This window comes from Cyrtonyx montezumae, unplaced genomic scaffold (genome assembly GCF_038088225.1).
Source record: "Cyrtonyx montezumae isolate F1298 unplaced genomic scaffold, pur_monq_1.0 scaffold_2, whole genome shotgun sequence".
NCBI classification, from domain to species: domain Eukaryota; kingdom Metazoa; phylum Chordata; class Aves; order Galliformes; family Odontophoridae; genus Cyrtonyx; species Cyrtonyx montezumae.
Window position 1 is genome coordinate 57,690,410 of NW_027071936.1, and position 15,372 is coordinate 57,705,781.

The following is a 15,372-nucleotide window of genomic DNA, read 5'->3' on the forward strand; positions in this document are numbered from 1 at the left end:
TAGGGTTTTAACTACATCTTGTGTAACAAATGGATTGCAGAGCTTGAACGGTAGAAGGCTATCAAAATCATTTAAACCAATTTATATAATATTGAATTAAAAATCCAGAGAGAGGGTAAGTTGTATTGGTTCTTCAATGCCATGCAAGTATTAGATGGTTTCCTTGAGTCAGCCTTACAATTGATATAAAAGGGCTGAACAATTGCAAGGATGACTGCTCTCCTTTGCCTTTTATTTCCAGGTCAGAATTCACAAATGTTTCAGTTGTTGAGAGGGACTGGTTCTGAACAGACATCCTAAAGCTGCAGGGAACTGCTTATCTGCACAGCTTCACCCACTTTGTGGTACTCAGATCTACAAAGTGAAAGGAACCACCTGAACTACTGAATGCATTTTCAGTTTACATAGTGACAAGCACAGGATTGCAGAATTGTGAGTGTTTTGTTCATTTCATTTTAATGTACCTTCAGTAGCCATGGGCGTAACATACTGAAAGAAGAGAGCTGAAGGAACGCTGCTGAAGGCCACTAAGCAACAGATTTGCTTCATTTTCACTGGCAGACCTCAGCTGGTTCACTGAAACCTCACGGGGGACAGAAGGAATAAGGAAAGATGAGGTAAGAGAAAAACCATCCCTGTTTGATAATTGCATGGCATCCTGAATGCCGGGGCTCGGCAGCTAAGCGTCCTTCACAACTCCCACGAGGGCAGGCCGCAGCGTGCGCCCGTGCAGCTTATAGCCAATCTTGGATACCAACGCAATGGTGCCAGGCTCCTGCCCTTCCATGGGCGCGTGGAACAGTGCTTCGTGCTCGTAGGGGTCGAACTTGGCTCCGACCGGGTTCAGTCTGAGCAGGCCGTGCTTTCTGAACACTTTCTGGATCTGTACTTCCGTCATGACAAGGCCTTCGTATAAGCTCTTCAGGTGAGGATTGTCGTCCTTAATTTCTTCTTTTGGAACGCTTTCTGTCGCCTTCTCCAAAATGTCTGCGACTTCCAGCAAGTCCTTACAGAAGCTCTGAATGCCTGAAAAAAGAAAGAGAAGAGGAGGGAGCAGATGAGTGCAGTGAGGAAAGAGAGTATTAAAAACCACCACAAACCTCAGAATTTGAAGTAGCTAAAAACTACAGCCGTAACCAGTACTCCTCATTTGGGATAAACATTCAGGATAAAATATCCTCTCAGATTTTACTTGACCATACTCAACTATTACAGGTACCTTAAAACCTACTCCCCACCTCCAGTTATGTGTTAGAAGAAAGAAGCACCTCTCAACGTAATACTTAGAAGCCATATCCTCATGAGATGACATTAACAGTTAACTCTGAAGTCACCAAACCTTCAGACGCCTTCATCTCGTTTCCTGATATTAAGGAATGGATCTTTTCTCTCCCACACAGCAGGATTTGCCTGAAGCCAAAACCATTACAGTGCCCTATTCCTACCCTTTAATCTGAGGTATTGAGTGTCTGCAGGAGAAAAAGCATGCAGTCAGACTGACAAGGAATCTTAAGAGATGAACAGGATTCTTCCTCAAATGAACAGAAAACTCATAACTCTGTTTCCCACTCCAAACCACTTCTACAGAGTGAGCCAGAAGCTGTGCCTCATGCTGAGTAATTCCTAGACCAGCTGCAGCTGCGTGCTGAAGCTGAGCTCTGGTTCACCCTAGAAGAATCTGGACGCATCTCACTTATGGTAGACTACCTCAAGCAATTGTGAAAGACCAAAACAACTCAGTAGAATAACACATTTCTTCACAGGAGGAAGCCGATGACAAAGTGCACTGAATTGTGGTAACGCAGGCTTCATAATGCTACCCACTCATTTTCTGCTCACCAGGAAGAGATAGGAGCACATTACCCGAGGACAATGAACTGCAGAAGTATCTTGCAAGACGTATCAGGATGAACTAATTCCCAGGGAAAAAGGTCACTTTAACAACTGCACAGCTCTATTTGGAGACTTAAGATTTTTATAGAACTGTATCTGAAAGTGTCCAGTTAGCTCCCAAAATATTAGCAAATGAATCTAAACTTTTAATTCAACCTAAAACTACAGCTAGGGCTGAACTGTGCCAAACACCAATTGTCGAGTGCTCTGGATCAAAGCAGACAGCAACCTGTTCCAAAAAGATTTATTTGTTTACTTAAATTTTCTAGTGTTATTTCTATAATCAAACAATGCTTTTTGCATGTGAGTATTAGCACTCAAACATCCATGAAAACGGTACAGTACTATGGAACCAAGAGATGCCTTTTCATACCACACACATGAACTGCAGATTCTGCATGCAGGAATCAAAAGCTCTGCATCCAGAATAAAACCACACAGCTCTGTGTAGTACAGCAAAAGATTTTTGCTAACTTTTCAAGCCCGAGTGACAGTCAAGTACTAAAATGATGCAGTGCTCCTCTGCTACAGTGCTTACACACAAACCAGAAGTTTTGTCTGAATGTCAGAAAGCTGTGCCAGATGTCAGTGATGTGGCTACTGAAAACAGACGTGTTTCTAGCACTCCTCAAAGCCCATGGTTGTACATTCTCTACCATTGTACTGCCTCTGAAAGCTATGGCCCTCAGCAGAAGACGAATATTATTCAAATCCAAAACATGAAACAAACAAATGAAAACCTCCACAAAATAAGCCACCTCAGAATCCAAAGAGCAGTAACAACAAAACAAGCAACACAGACAGCAAGCTAGTATTCCTTGCTCTGCCTTGCTTTTTGCAGTCTGCTTTGGGACCGAGTGTGTAAAAAGGCAAAGTTCAGGATGCAAACCTTACCAGAAACATCTCCTAATGCTGTACGTTTAGGAAACTGGGTGCCAAATTCAAACCAAATTCAGAACTGTTGACTTAAATTGCTTAAGTTCTGCTCTATCTTAAGACAGATTATTATAATTCTGTTACAAAGCGAGGAACCATTTTTAAACCTCTTTCCCTCAAAGATGTTTTCTGAACTAAGTAGCCAGAACAACTATTAAGTACGACTTGTCAAAACTGTAGGCTCGTCAGCTCCATTTTCCAGGCTTTGCTTTTCATGTTGGTATTCATGGACCTTATGGTTAAAAACAGTCTCCACCAACCGTATAGCTTTGCCTCTTCTACTAGTTTCTGGCTTCTTTGCCTCACATTTTCTGCATCCGCCAAGGCACGCTTGTACTTGTCCTGAAGGAAAACAAGGCACAGAAGAGATTTCAATCCAAGTGGTTCAACAGTTGAAAATAATTCAAAAGCAAGTTCAGTACAAAACAGCATTCCTCTTCATGTTACTCTTAAATAGTGGATTTAGGCAATGCAAAGACATGACAATTATAACTGCATCTTTCTTACAAAGGCAATCGTTTGCTTCATTTCAGCACACTAGGAGATTGGAAGTAAGGATAGGCTTCCAGACTCGGTATCTGTCAACAGATAAGCTGTCAGGAATTTTTATCACTACAGACACATGAATTTTTCCAACCATTTCTGCTCTTTCTGGCAAGTGTTTACAGGAAGTCTTTAGCAGTCACTAAGTATTCTGACACCGCAGCGAACAAGATTCAACACAACCATTCCACCTACCTCTTCCCTCTCCATGTGTATCAAAACATCCCCCAAGAGTTTTCAGTTTTCAGCCCTTACAAATTACAAAGCCTAGGCTAAGTTTAGGTATGCTCCTAGCAAGAGGCCCTGCAGCAAGAGATGCATTAAGAACTAGATTCAACAAACTCTAGCACTTTACAGTGCTGCACCCCCTAACCCAGAACTCTGCTGTGCCTGCACACACAGTAAGGTTGACTTTCACATCAGTGTGCTGTCTGAAGAGATGCCTCAGGTAGCCAGGAGTATATGCTGACAACAGAGGTGTTAAACAATCACACTGTTTTGTCTTTTGGTTATTCCTTAAAGGCAGAAGAAAAGAATCTCAATCCACTTAAAATTTGTAGGTGCTACTACAGAAGGCTCTGGGCTATCTCTCAAAATCCCAAATGCTCCAGAAAGACATTTTTTATAGAGCATTGTATGGGATTGCTGAGTCATGGCCTGAACCACTGAGTACCTGAAGAAAAGACCTGGTCAGCCCTAGGAGCACAGGTGAAGGCAGATTACCAGTGCAACCAGAAGGGGTGGAGCCTGACCTCATTTAAGGGCTGAATGCCACTGAGGAAGGATCCCACATCTTAGAGTTGTTTTGCTGGGAGCCTAGATCGTCGGAGACAGGTGAGCATTCTTTTCCTTCCTTTTTGTAACATCTCATTTGCACTGGTCCCTTTGGCTTTACAAGTACTCATCTAGAAAAGCAATGATTTTGTTTAATCCACCTCTCAGGGTGCTATTTGCTCTCTGTGAAGTCTTGCAGGAGAGAATGCAAGGCTCGTTAGGCCAGACAGTGGGAGCACAACACGTCAGTCTCCTGTTTAAAGTCATCTCCAACAGCAGTGGGTTCAAACTCCTGCTGTGTAAGCATGTAATAAGTACAGCATTATATAAAAGCTAGGAATTGTTAACCCCAACCTTTGGAGAAGTTAGTGGCTGTTTTCACAACACATACTCTTAGCCCGTGTACATACATGATGCATTCTAAATCTTAAATGAACTTCAAATAATTATTTCCTCCACTGAACAAAAATCAAATTGAGCTGAAGTCAGTGAAACTAAGGAACAAGTTTCCAGGCTGTAGGTGAACCATCATGTCATGGCCTTGAACTGATAATTGAGCACCTGGTAAAGGGGGTGGCTGGCCCAGGAAGCACAGGTGCAGGTAATTACCTGCTCTTCCCATGTGACAGGAAGGGTTCATTTAAGGGTTAGAAGAGAGAGCACCTTCTGGATGAAGGCTGCTTCCTCAGAAGGAGTGTTCCATAGTGACAGACCCTATCACCAGTCAGGTGAGTTGACTTTTCTTATATGTGCTTATTGATATTTCTAATGCTGCTTTGCCCTAGTACTGCTGAGAACTTATCAGAAGCAATTTCCCTGCTTCCAAGGACCAAAACAGGTAAAACAAGATTACATCCAGAAATCAGAATGAAATGAATCAAAGTTTTTGTTTTGGAGCAGGACAGGATATGTTTCCGTTCTTGCGCTACATCCACTCTTTTAGATTTTGAGAAATTACCTGATTACAGCTTTTTATCCATCAACTAAACAGCAGTTAGATTAGTGTTCAGACTGTGCATTAAGAACCTATAATCAAGACTCTTTAGGCATGCAGCCTGGAAGGTATGTGCATAGACTGAGCAGAGGCCACTTACAGTAACTTCCTTGAGCTGCTCTTCCAGTTTGGCCTTTTCCTCAGTGAACATTCTTTCAGCAGCAGTGGGTTCAGCCTTCTGCTCATTGTGGCTCTGAGCCTGGTCATCTTCCAAGTTCTGGCCGGTGTTCTGCTGCTGTGTCGCCACGCAGAGCAGTCGCGGAGAGGTCCTATGGCAAAATGCACATGGATGGTATTAATCAACCACTCACTTTGTAAGATATTGGTGCTTCCTGGACGTATTGGATGCTTTCCACAACAACCGTGCATCAGAGTGCAAATTAACAATTTCAGAACCGTGCAATCCATTTGCAGAAACTTCCATCAGAGGAACTGAATTTAGCTCATCTTAATTGCTGCCAACAACAACTCGGCTGCGAGATACGGATCTCAGGGCAGCGGCTCGAGAGCGCCCTTCGCTCCAGCCTGTGCTACAGGGCACAGGAGCCCGCTTCCACCGCAGCACGCGGTCCGAGTGATGCAACCGTCCGCAAGAGCCGTCCGAGGCGCGGCGCGGCGGGGGAGCGGCGACCGCAGCGAGCCCAGGCCGGGCCCCAAGAGGGTCATGGACGTGCTTCTGAGGCCGAGCCGGCTCCCGGGGCTGCACGCCAGACCCCATAGAACGGCGGGACGGGATTGGTGGGGGGTTGGGCCCTCTCCCAAAGGCCCCGAGGGCGGCCCGGAGCACCGCGCTCACCTCAGCGCCAGGCCCAGCAGCGGAGACCGCGCGCGGAGCGCTCCCCACACGCGCTGCGCTACAGCCGCCATAGCGCCTTCCTGCCCAGCACGGCCTCCGCCCGCCCACTTACGCGCTAACCAATGAGCGAGAGGGAGGCGTAGGAGTGACGCGGCCGAAAGCCAATCCGCAAGAAGAATGAGCGCCGCGAGACAAGAGGGGTGGGTGGGATGTACTGCCCTTCCGGGCCGCGGCAGGGAGCTCTGCGCGGGGATTTGTACAGCGCCCCCCTGTGGCGGGAGGTGCCGCCCTCAGAGCCATTTTGTGCGCTGTTCCCTTCAGCCCTCGGGCTGGCAGTGGTATCCGTTAATTTGCCATTGTCGCGTCAAAAGTAAAGTAAAGAAAAACGTCATATTTATATTGCGCGGTCCCAGAACTCCGCTAGACATGTCACAGATGCGTATGCCACAGCTGTTTGCCTGGATTCTGCATGCGTTTCCAAAGTGTGCCCTGAGGATGGAGCTGTGTGTACCATGATGAAAATCCAGCCAATTATACGTTCAGGGCTACAATCCAGCCAATTATACGTTCAGGGCTACAATCCAGCCAATTATACGTTCAGGGCTACAATCCAGCCAATTATACGTTCAGGGCTACAATTAGTGTTACTAAAAGGAAGCCTGAGAATGCCCTCCAGCTTACCAGGCGGGAAGCCTGCAGTAGTCAGGGTGTTGCTCAGCCCTTGCAGGCTTGGACAGAGCCCCGTGCTGTAGGCTTTGCTCTTCTGTGCTGTGCTTTGCAGCCTCTGCAGAAGGATGCGTGACATTCTGGGCCTTTGGTTTCTGGTAGTCACCTAGATGTGCATTTCTGCTCTTGAGGGGCAATTTGGAAGAGTAGGAAGCACGCCAGTGGCACCCTTGGGTGACAGCATCCCTGCAATGAGAACAGAGCAAATGGTTTTGAATTCTGGTGATGATTAGTTTATGATGTGACATTGATGCAGCACAACAGCTTGCCTACGCAGGACTAAGCGAGGAGTGAGGTTGCATGCCATGTGCCAGTGTGGCTCTAGTCCAGTCAGTGGCTGCCTGCTGCTTTCTGGCAAGTAGACAAGCCACAAATCCCAAGCGTCATCCTCGTAATACTTACAGATGTAATTGAGGAAACCTGGTAGAGTTGCTGTGGAAGGATCTGAGGGAACAAAGAGGAAGATGGGGATAGCCATACAGGAAGAAAGCCCTGAAGAAATGAGACCAAAAAGGTAAAAGGTCTTTAAATCCAAGGCTTCTAAAATGTTGCCTTGAAGTATTACTTGTTCCTTTAAGCACTGAACAACCAGTCTGCCTGTCTCATTTCCCCTGTCTGCTGGGCTTTCCTGAAACCCTTAGCAGGTTGCTTCCTATTTAGCCTTTCTTCATTCTTTGCTGCCTACTGCTTCTGGAAGCTGTGCTCAATTAATGATTAGGAAATTAATAACGGAAGGTTGAGAAAAGCCTGTTGACAGTATATCCTAAGTTTACTCAGTGATCAATATGTTGTGTTCAAGACTTTTGAAATGAGTTAATTCCCATGTTAAGACTCATTTGCCCCAAGTGATTGTTCACAGGCCTTTTCTAAGCAAATTTACAAAATATTACTAAGTGAAAGTGAGTTTTGTTGTGATTTCCTCAACTTGAAGAGCTGTCGAGAAAAGCCCACAGGTAGTGCAGATTCTGATAGGACCAAACAGCATATGCAGTACTACAGATAAGCATGTAATTATCCAGAGCTTATTTGCGTTGTGACTGATGTTGGCTGTAAGTACTGTCCCACTTTGGAAGATGCTGTTACTGAAGAAATCACTTTTCCACGCTTTGCTCTCACACCATTGCGATGTGCTCTGTTTTAATTGTAGTGCCACCTTGTGGCTTGCTTTGTGTTTATTACTATTTTTGTTACTGAGGAGTATTCAGCACCTGCTGCTTGTCCTGGCCGGCAGCCATAGATGGGCAATCACAAGCACAGTGCTGTTCCTGTGTAATGCTCTCCATATCAAGTGGTCTTTTGCTTTTCATGTAACAGAATCGCAGAATAAATAAGTATATACATAAACACAGGGTTTGAATATTGTTCAATGATAAGCTATGCTTATTCTAAATTCTAAAACATTAACGTTAAGCTGCTTTTCAACTTGGTGTGGTTAAAAGTGCTTCTAACCTCTAATTAGTGCAGTCCAGTGATCGACTTGGGCAGTCTGGACTTAATTCCTGATTCCTATCATGATTCACTTTGTAGCTTCGTGCAGTTATTTGACCCCGTTTCCACACAGCTACAAATTAAGGATAGTAATCTCTCAATATGTTGCAAGAAAGTTGTTTAGAGTGCACAAGGGAATTTCTGTGATATTTTGAGAATTCAATATGTCAAAGGAATGATAAGGCTCTTTTTTTTTTTTATTGTTAACACTAAATGTATGGTAAAGAAGCTTGTCGTCTTTTGAGGTGAAAAATGGTGTAAATGCAAGATTTGTGCTTGAAAAGTTAAATGAAAAATTAAGGCATTTCTGTTTCTCTGAAGAAATACAGGTCCTTTCTCTGAATGCCAAGATATAATCTATTGATATTCAACCAGCAGGCAGAATGCCATTACGTTTGTGCTTCAAATATGAGCTGTATTATTAATGTTCTCAGGCTAAAAGTGAAAGGGTATCACATCTTCCCTGATCAGATATGTTATATGTCAGCCTGATCAGAAACAAATATTGAACTGTGGTGGGAGCAAGTGAAATGAGAAAAAAAAATCTTAGTAAATATTGTAGCAGTGACCTTTCAAGCCAGTTATCAGGAAATTACGAAATCAAATTAACATATGTTAATTTAGCTATAAGGATGTTACCGATCTTTCAGAGGTGAAATCAAACTTGTTTTTCAATCCTGAGCCCTTCAGGAAAGATTTCAAAAAAGAGATCTTACTTGAAGTGTTTTAGTGTAATGCTGGGGGACAGATCCTTTCATACTGAATGTTTTAGAAAGAAAAAAGATAGGGGTTTCTGAATCTGAGGATCGGCAATGCCTTGGAAATGTCTCAGACAGAAGAGGATGATAAAGATTAGACTGTTACTTGCATGCAGGGACATTAGATCCCACGTAGTGAGATGTAGTTGTGTGCATGGAGGGGGCATAGCCTTCCTTCCTTTTAATGAGAGCACTACTATGATGGTTAATATATGTCCCAAATTAAATGCTTGCTTTAAAAATTACTGAAGAAATCTCTCCTGAGGGAGAACGTACAGCAGCTACTCTCTGCCTAGTTTCTCCGTAGTCTGAAAGTAGGGAATCATACATCTTATTCTGGTTATAGAGTACCCTTTGAGTTCCCATAGCTTTTTGCTAACTAATTTGAAAGGTACATTTTGTAACTGTCTTGTTGCCTGGAGAAGGTTGTCGCTGTGCTGAAAATCTAATAGCGACAGCCACGGGCTCTGAGGAGAGCTAATTAGAGCAATTTAGAATAACAGAAGTTCTGTTCCTAGGAGGACACTGGAGAGATCCTACCCCAAAGCAGCACGCAACAATTTCAGAGCAAATTTATTGTCATATCCCTGCATAAGTCAGTTGGTATCCCAAGGATTTGCAAATTTGGCTGTCTATTCTGGTTTGTGCTTTCAGCTCTCGTTATCAGTGGCACAGCTCCTGGTGATAAAAGGTGGAGGAACTGTCAATCGAGCTTTACCTGTCTTCTTTCTGAAGAAAGCAACTAGTTAGCAGCTTGAACTAGGCTGGTTCTAATGCACAAAAGCAATCTTAGCATGCTGATGTAGCTTTACACCTTGAGACAAAATTATCGAGCTCTGGCAGAAGGGTTTTCAATCAATTGTTGTTCTCATAAACTCTTAGCATGGTGCCATTGATTTTTTTTTCTTAATATTTTTCTTAAAAATAAAATTGTTGTCTTTCAGCTTAAAGGAAACGTTGATGGGAAAGGCCAGCTGTGTTAGCTTGGTCTCTCTTTTAGTTACATTCAGGTTTTGCTGGGAGGACAGAAGCTGTTGGTGTCCATTTCTGCATGCAGTTTAACAGCAGAAACACCGTTCCTGGAACAGTATTTGGACATACAGACCTACATTTTTCTTTTTTCTTTTTTTCTTAATTTTACTTTGAGGTTTGATGAATTTGTTCCTGTGGGCCCATTTCTGCTGTGCTGTGTACAAATGATTTGCATTAGCTGAGGGGGTGTGGTGTGGTGCCGGGCTGCCAAGCCAGGTGCTAGGCACACAGGCTGCCAGCAAGGCTGTAAAAGCCTGAGCCCTGGCTGTTTATTGCTCAAGTAGGACTTGTGCAAATGTTTCTCTCTTGCTTTTTACATATTTTTTTTCAGATAACTGATAAGAGGTTAAACTGTGCGTGCCAGCGAAGGGAGCTCTGTTTAGACATAGTGTTTTAGTGCTGTAATTTAAGTCTCATTGGCGGGCTGTTCTTCCTTCATCAAACTGCTTGACAAAAGGGGACTGCTCGTTCTGCTGATGCTGTGCAAGTCTGTTGAAGAGCTATGAAGACAAGAAGCATAAAGCAGAATTTAAGGAGGCTGCCTCCTGCTTTTATCCATCTACTTTAGAAAGCAAGCAAGAACTTTTATGTGTTTCTATGAGTATTTAATGAGTGCATGAAAGCTCCTGTAGGCAATTACTATCCTCCATTCAGTCCTAATCTCGCAAGGTGGGTCTGGCAAGACAGGAGAGAAAGAGCCTAGTTAAAATAGCTGGAGGGGGAAGGAATAAAGGTTTGCCAAACCCTGGATATAAAATGCCCTCTTGGTGTTTGGTGTGGGTTTTTTTTTTTTTTTGCTTCTTTTTTTGTTTGTTTGTTTTGTAGAGGCCACAATTTCTGGACTTTATTTACTATATGTGGTATCTACAGTGTATTGAAATTTACTTGGATGTAAAAGCTGTGATGGGCAGGTACAGGCCGAGCTGAATGAAAGCACTTGTTTCACGTGCACAGTACTGGAAGCTTGGTGGCTGCTTTAAGTTCTGTGATAATCACGCAGAGGACTTTCACGGCTGCTTTAAAGGTCACCTCAGATTCATGAGTGACTGCGGGTTAATGTGTTATTAATCAGAGACCAGCTGAAAATTACTGGTTCAGCTCTTGTGCTAGATGTTTATAAAATAAAATACCAGGAAGAGAATCTCTACTTCTGCTCCAGGAGTTAAATAAGAGTTGTGCTGCTGTTGCTCAAACCACATTGTCTTTCTCCCTGACTCCATTACCAGCTCCCACTGCTGATCTCAGTGCTGCATTCTCTGAACCTGACTGGAGATGCTGCTTCTCATTGCCATAAAACCTGTTGCTGGTCTTTTAATTTTTGGTCTATCTCCTTTTTCCTTCCTCTCCACCTCCTGCTTTGCACTTGCCATCACCATGTCTGCTCAGTTTGGAGTAGAGAAGCCTCCTTACTACATTGCTTCCATCTCTGCTCACTCATTCTTGGGTTTTGCTTAGGCTGGCCTGACTGGATGTCTTCTGTTATCTGTGACTGAGAACACCTTCACCTTTCTGATATTAAACCTTGCTTCATCTGCATTGTGTTCATTTGTAGAGATTCATATGTTCACGGTATTAGTGTTGACTGATAATTATGCTTGTGCTGCAGTAAAGCATTAAGGTGGAGGACCCCTGTGACTTCTTTTAATTCATGTTTATTACTGAACAAAACAGACTCCTCCATTTCAAAGAGCTTATGGCTTTTTTCTGACTAACCTTGTAGTTTTCTGCTTGCCTAATTCGTATTTTTAGTCTATTTTAAAAATAGATATTTATATTGTCTTTTAAAATACATGTTTATTACTTCTCTACGACTCCCAAGTGTCTTGGCTGGCAAAGTCTTAATGAATAAAATTGCTGTCATGTTATAGCTATGAAAATCCACTCCTTCCTTGGAATGAGGCATGCAAGTTTGAAGAGCAGAGGAAAATAAGAAGTTATCCTTGAGTTATTTTAAGTAAAATGGGATAAAGAATTAGGTAAAATGTTTGTAAGGTTCTGTTGCCATTATGAACTATTAATGTGTTAATCTTCCCAATTCTTTGTTATGTATATAAAGCAAATGTATTTCTGCACAGTCATCACAGTGATGTCTGCTCTGTAGAACAGATCCACTAACTTTGTGGGAATTGAACCCTGACGTTAGTCCAAAAGTGCCAAATAATTCCATATTTACTATAAAACCTGCCTGTGTGCTATGGTCCAGTAAGTCATGCCAATGAGCTCTGAGCTGGTTGTACTGGATAGCAACTAGTATGTGAGGAAGTCTATGTCTCATAGAGCTGTACGCTGCTCTGCAGACATGTTAGTGACTGTCTACACATTGGCTCAACAGCTTTTCTTTTGTTTTGAGCAGAAGGAGATGTTTTGGACTGTTGGTTGTTGTCTTTCAGTTACAATTGTTAATATCTTGGTGCGATACCAAGTGAGTAAATATGTATAAACAACAGCTCGAGGCTTCAGAGATAGCAGAGCTGTAAAGTTGATGCTGTACTCTTCTGACAAAGACTATGTGACATACTCAGAGGCTCTGTTCTACTTGTCTGCATTGCTTATACTTTGTAAGTACCAACTTTTCCATAAACTCCAGCTATAATACGTAGATCATGCAAGCAATTGGCCAGCACGGCTCCAAGTGAGGCAAGAGCATAGTGCAGGAAATAGTTAGGCATTAATGGCAATATCCTTATTACTGGTCCTGTTTTGTAAGAGATACATTTTCAATTGGGAGCCATTCTAAAGCAGAAAACAGGTTTACCCAGCTTTATACTTTTCAGACTGCTTGCCTTTTTTAAGGGCTCTGTGGATCACAAAGTGCAGAGTGCTGATAGAAGTTAGGTGATGACTTAAGGCAGTGTCACCTCTCCAGGCAGAGTCACTAAACAGAGGAGGCAGCACACCTTTATCTTCCTCTGTTTGCACAATGTAGTGGGTGGGTTGACCCTGGCCAGCACCTATGTACCCACCATCTGCTTGCTTGCTTCCCCCCTGCAGTGGGATGGGGGAGAGAATCAGAAGGACAGGAACTGAGAAAAACTCATAGGTCGAGACAATTAAAGTGAAGGAGAAAATAAAACCACAAGTGGTGGAAAAGCAATTACCAGCTCTCATCAGCAGACTGATGCCCAGTTGATATCTGAAAAGAGAGTACCCTGGGAAGAACCTCCCCTCAGTTTTATTTCTAAACATGGAATTATGTGGCATGCCAGACAGACTGTTCAGTCAGGTCTTTTCCCATTCTCCTCCCTGTCCTCGGTCTACATGCTTGGGGAGCAGAGTGAAAAATGGAGACGGTCTTGATGCTGTGCAAGTACTGTTCAGTGATCGCTAATGCATTGGGTGTTATCAACTCTGTTTTAGTTATAAATCTAAAACACAGCAGCACGCAGGTTGCTGTGAAAAAATAACTCCATCCTGGCCAGACACAGTGTGCACAATAATAGATGGGCCTGAACCCAGAGCGGGGTAAACGCTGTACAAGCTGTAAATTCACTCTGACTGTATCTGCATCTTCTCTTACTCAGTGCTGATGTCATGTATCAAGTTGACATAATGGTATTTTAAGCTCCAAATAAATTTTATGTGAGTTATCAACACAAAAAAATTAAGAGTGGCGGAAGTTCTGCCTCTGATTGCTGTATGTGCACATACATATTTTAGCCCTCACATATGTTTTTCACTTCCAGTTTCAGAAAATCTGTAGCAGTTTGATTGCTTTAAGACCATGTTTTGCAGGAGTTGCATATCATTGTATTTTGTTCGCTGTTCATGATATATCTTCGTTGTATGTTTAGGTGAAATTGTGGATTAGAGAAATTTGTACCCCACATAAATACAAATCTCTGTTTAGAGAAACTAGTTCCGGTAGAATCATTTGATTTTTCTTCTGGAACATCTATGCTTTATGGTGAAATCTTAGTCTGCTTGGGGACTTTATGGATTGGCATTTTTAGCATTCCTCCATTTGCCCTGTAAGTGCCCTTTACTTGAACTCCTGTATTTCTGTAGAGTTTACTACATTTCTTTCTGGAAGAGTAGACCTCTTGGAGCAAAGAGGTTGAGATGACATGCAATATGTTAGCCTGGAAACAGTAATACCTTTATGAAACCTAGCAATGTTTTGACCTACAAAGAATCAAGGTATAAGTGAAGCGTCAGGCTTCATTTTGTTCCATCAGTGATGCTTGGATAAAGTTAAAAAGTAAAGTTATTTATACCCTTCCCATTTGCCTTCCAGACTGATCCTTAAGCCTCTGTTTGGCTCAGTCTTCTGGTGTTCAGTCTGTTCTCATTGGCTGTGCTCTCATCTGCCTTACTCATACAACTGTGATTCTTGTCTGTTGGTTTGTACACTTCTTTCAAGAGATATCCTTTCTTGTTTTGGGCTCTGACTGCTGAGCTGGTCAGAGATGTGAATCAGGTAACCTCAATTTGAGTTATTTGTGTTCATTCCTGTGTCTACTGTTGAATTCCTAACTATGAAACAGAATGTTCTTCCTTGCTTTGAACCCTAGGACAACCTCAGGACATAAACCTTAGACGAAATATTGATCCAAGAAAGCTTGGGATACTCCTTAGAGCCTGGAGGCAAACACCACAGATTGGTTTATACTGCACTTCTGAAAGTTATCTTGTCCAGCATCTGTTCTGAGGCGGGGCCACCTGAATCTGGTTGTCCAAGAGCACGCCCAGGTGGCTTCTGAATATCTGAAGAAGTGCGGCTGTACAGTCTCTTTGGGCAACCTGTCTCAGTGTTAAGTCGCGCTTTTAATGGAAAACTCTCATGATATTCAAGGACAGGTCTGGAGGAGGGCTGCTGAAATGATCAGAGGGCCAGAGCACCTCTCCTAAGAGGAAAGGTTGAGGGAACTGGGCTTGTTTAGCTTGGAGAAGAGAAGGCTCCGGGGAGACCTCATTGTGGCCTTCCAATACTTGAAGGGAGTGTATAAACAGGAGGGGGAATTACTGTTTACATGGGTTGCTAGTTGACAGTGACAAGGGGGCATGGTTTTAAACTAAGACAGGGAAGATTTAGGTTAGGTGTTAGGAGGAAGTTTTTCACTCAGGGGGTGGTGACTCACTGGAACAGGTTACCCAGGGAGGTTGTGGGTGCCCCATCCCTGAAGGCATTCAATGCCAGGCTGGATGTGGCTCTGGGCAGCCTGCTCTAGTGGTTGGTGACCTTGCCCATGGCAGGGGGCTTGAAGCTAGATGATCTTTGAGGTCCTTTTCAACCCAGGCCATTCTATGATTCTTTGATAAGAGAAAACATAACTATAGTACGTGCACAATATAATGGTTAGATTAACCTGGTGCTGGGATGTTAGCATGTCTGTTTGATGACATACTGATGTATATCTCAGAATGAATGGAACACTTGAAATGTATTCCCATATTTGGAAAACATGCAGAACTCGTAATGATATTACAATGAT

The 15,372-nt window shown here is 43.1% G+C and overlaps 1 protein-coding gene across 1 annotated transcript; it reads right to left on the reverse strand.

The window, feature by feature from the left end:
* Window positions 1–631: 631 nt before the first annotated feature.
* GRPEL1 (GrpE like 1, mitochondrial) lies at window positions 632–6,030 on the reverse strand. The gene is made up of 4 exons (XM_065735789.1): window positions 5,937–6,030; window positions 5,241–5,409; window positions 3,090–3,171; window positions 632–1,026 (listed from the first exon to the last, which is right to left on the reverse strand). Exons 1-4 carry the CDS (start codon window positions 6,005–6,007, stop codon window positions 680–682), a joined length of 669 nt encoding a protein of 222 aa, XP_065591861.1. The 5' UTR covers window positions 6,008–6,030; the 3' UTR covers window positions 632–679.
* Between the last annotated feature and the right edge of the window lie 9,342 nt (window positions 6,031–15,372).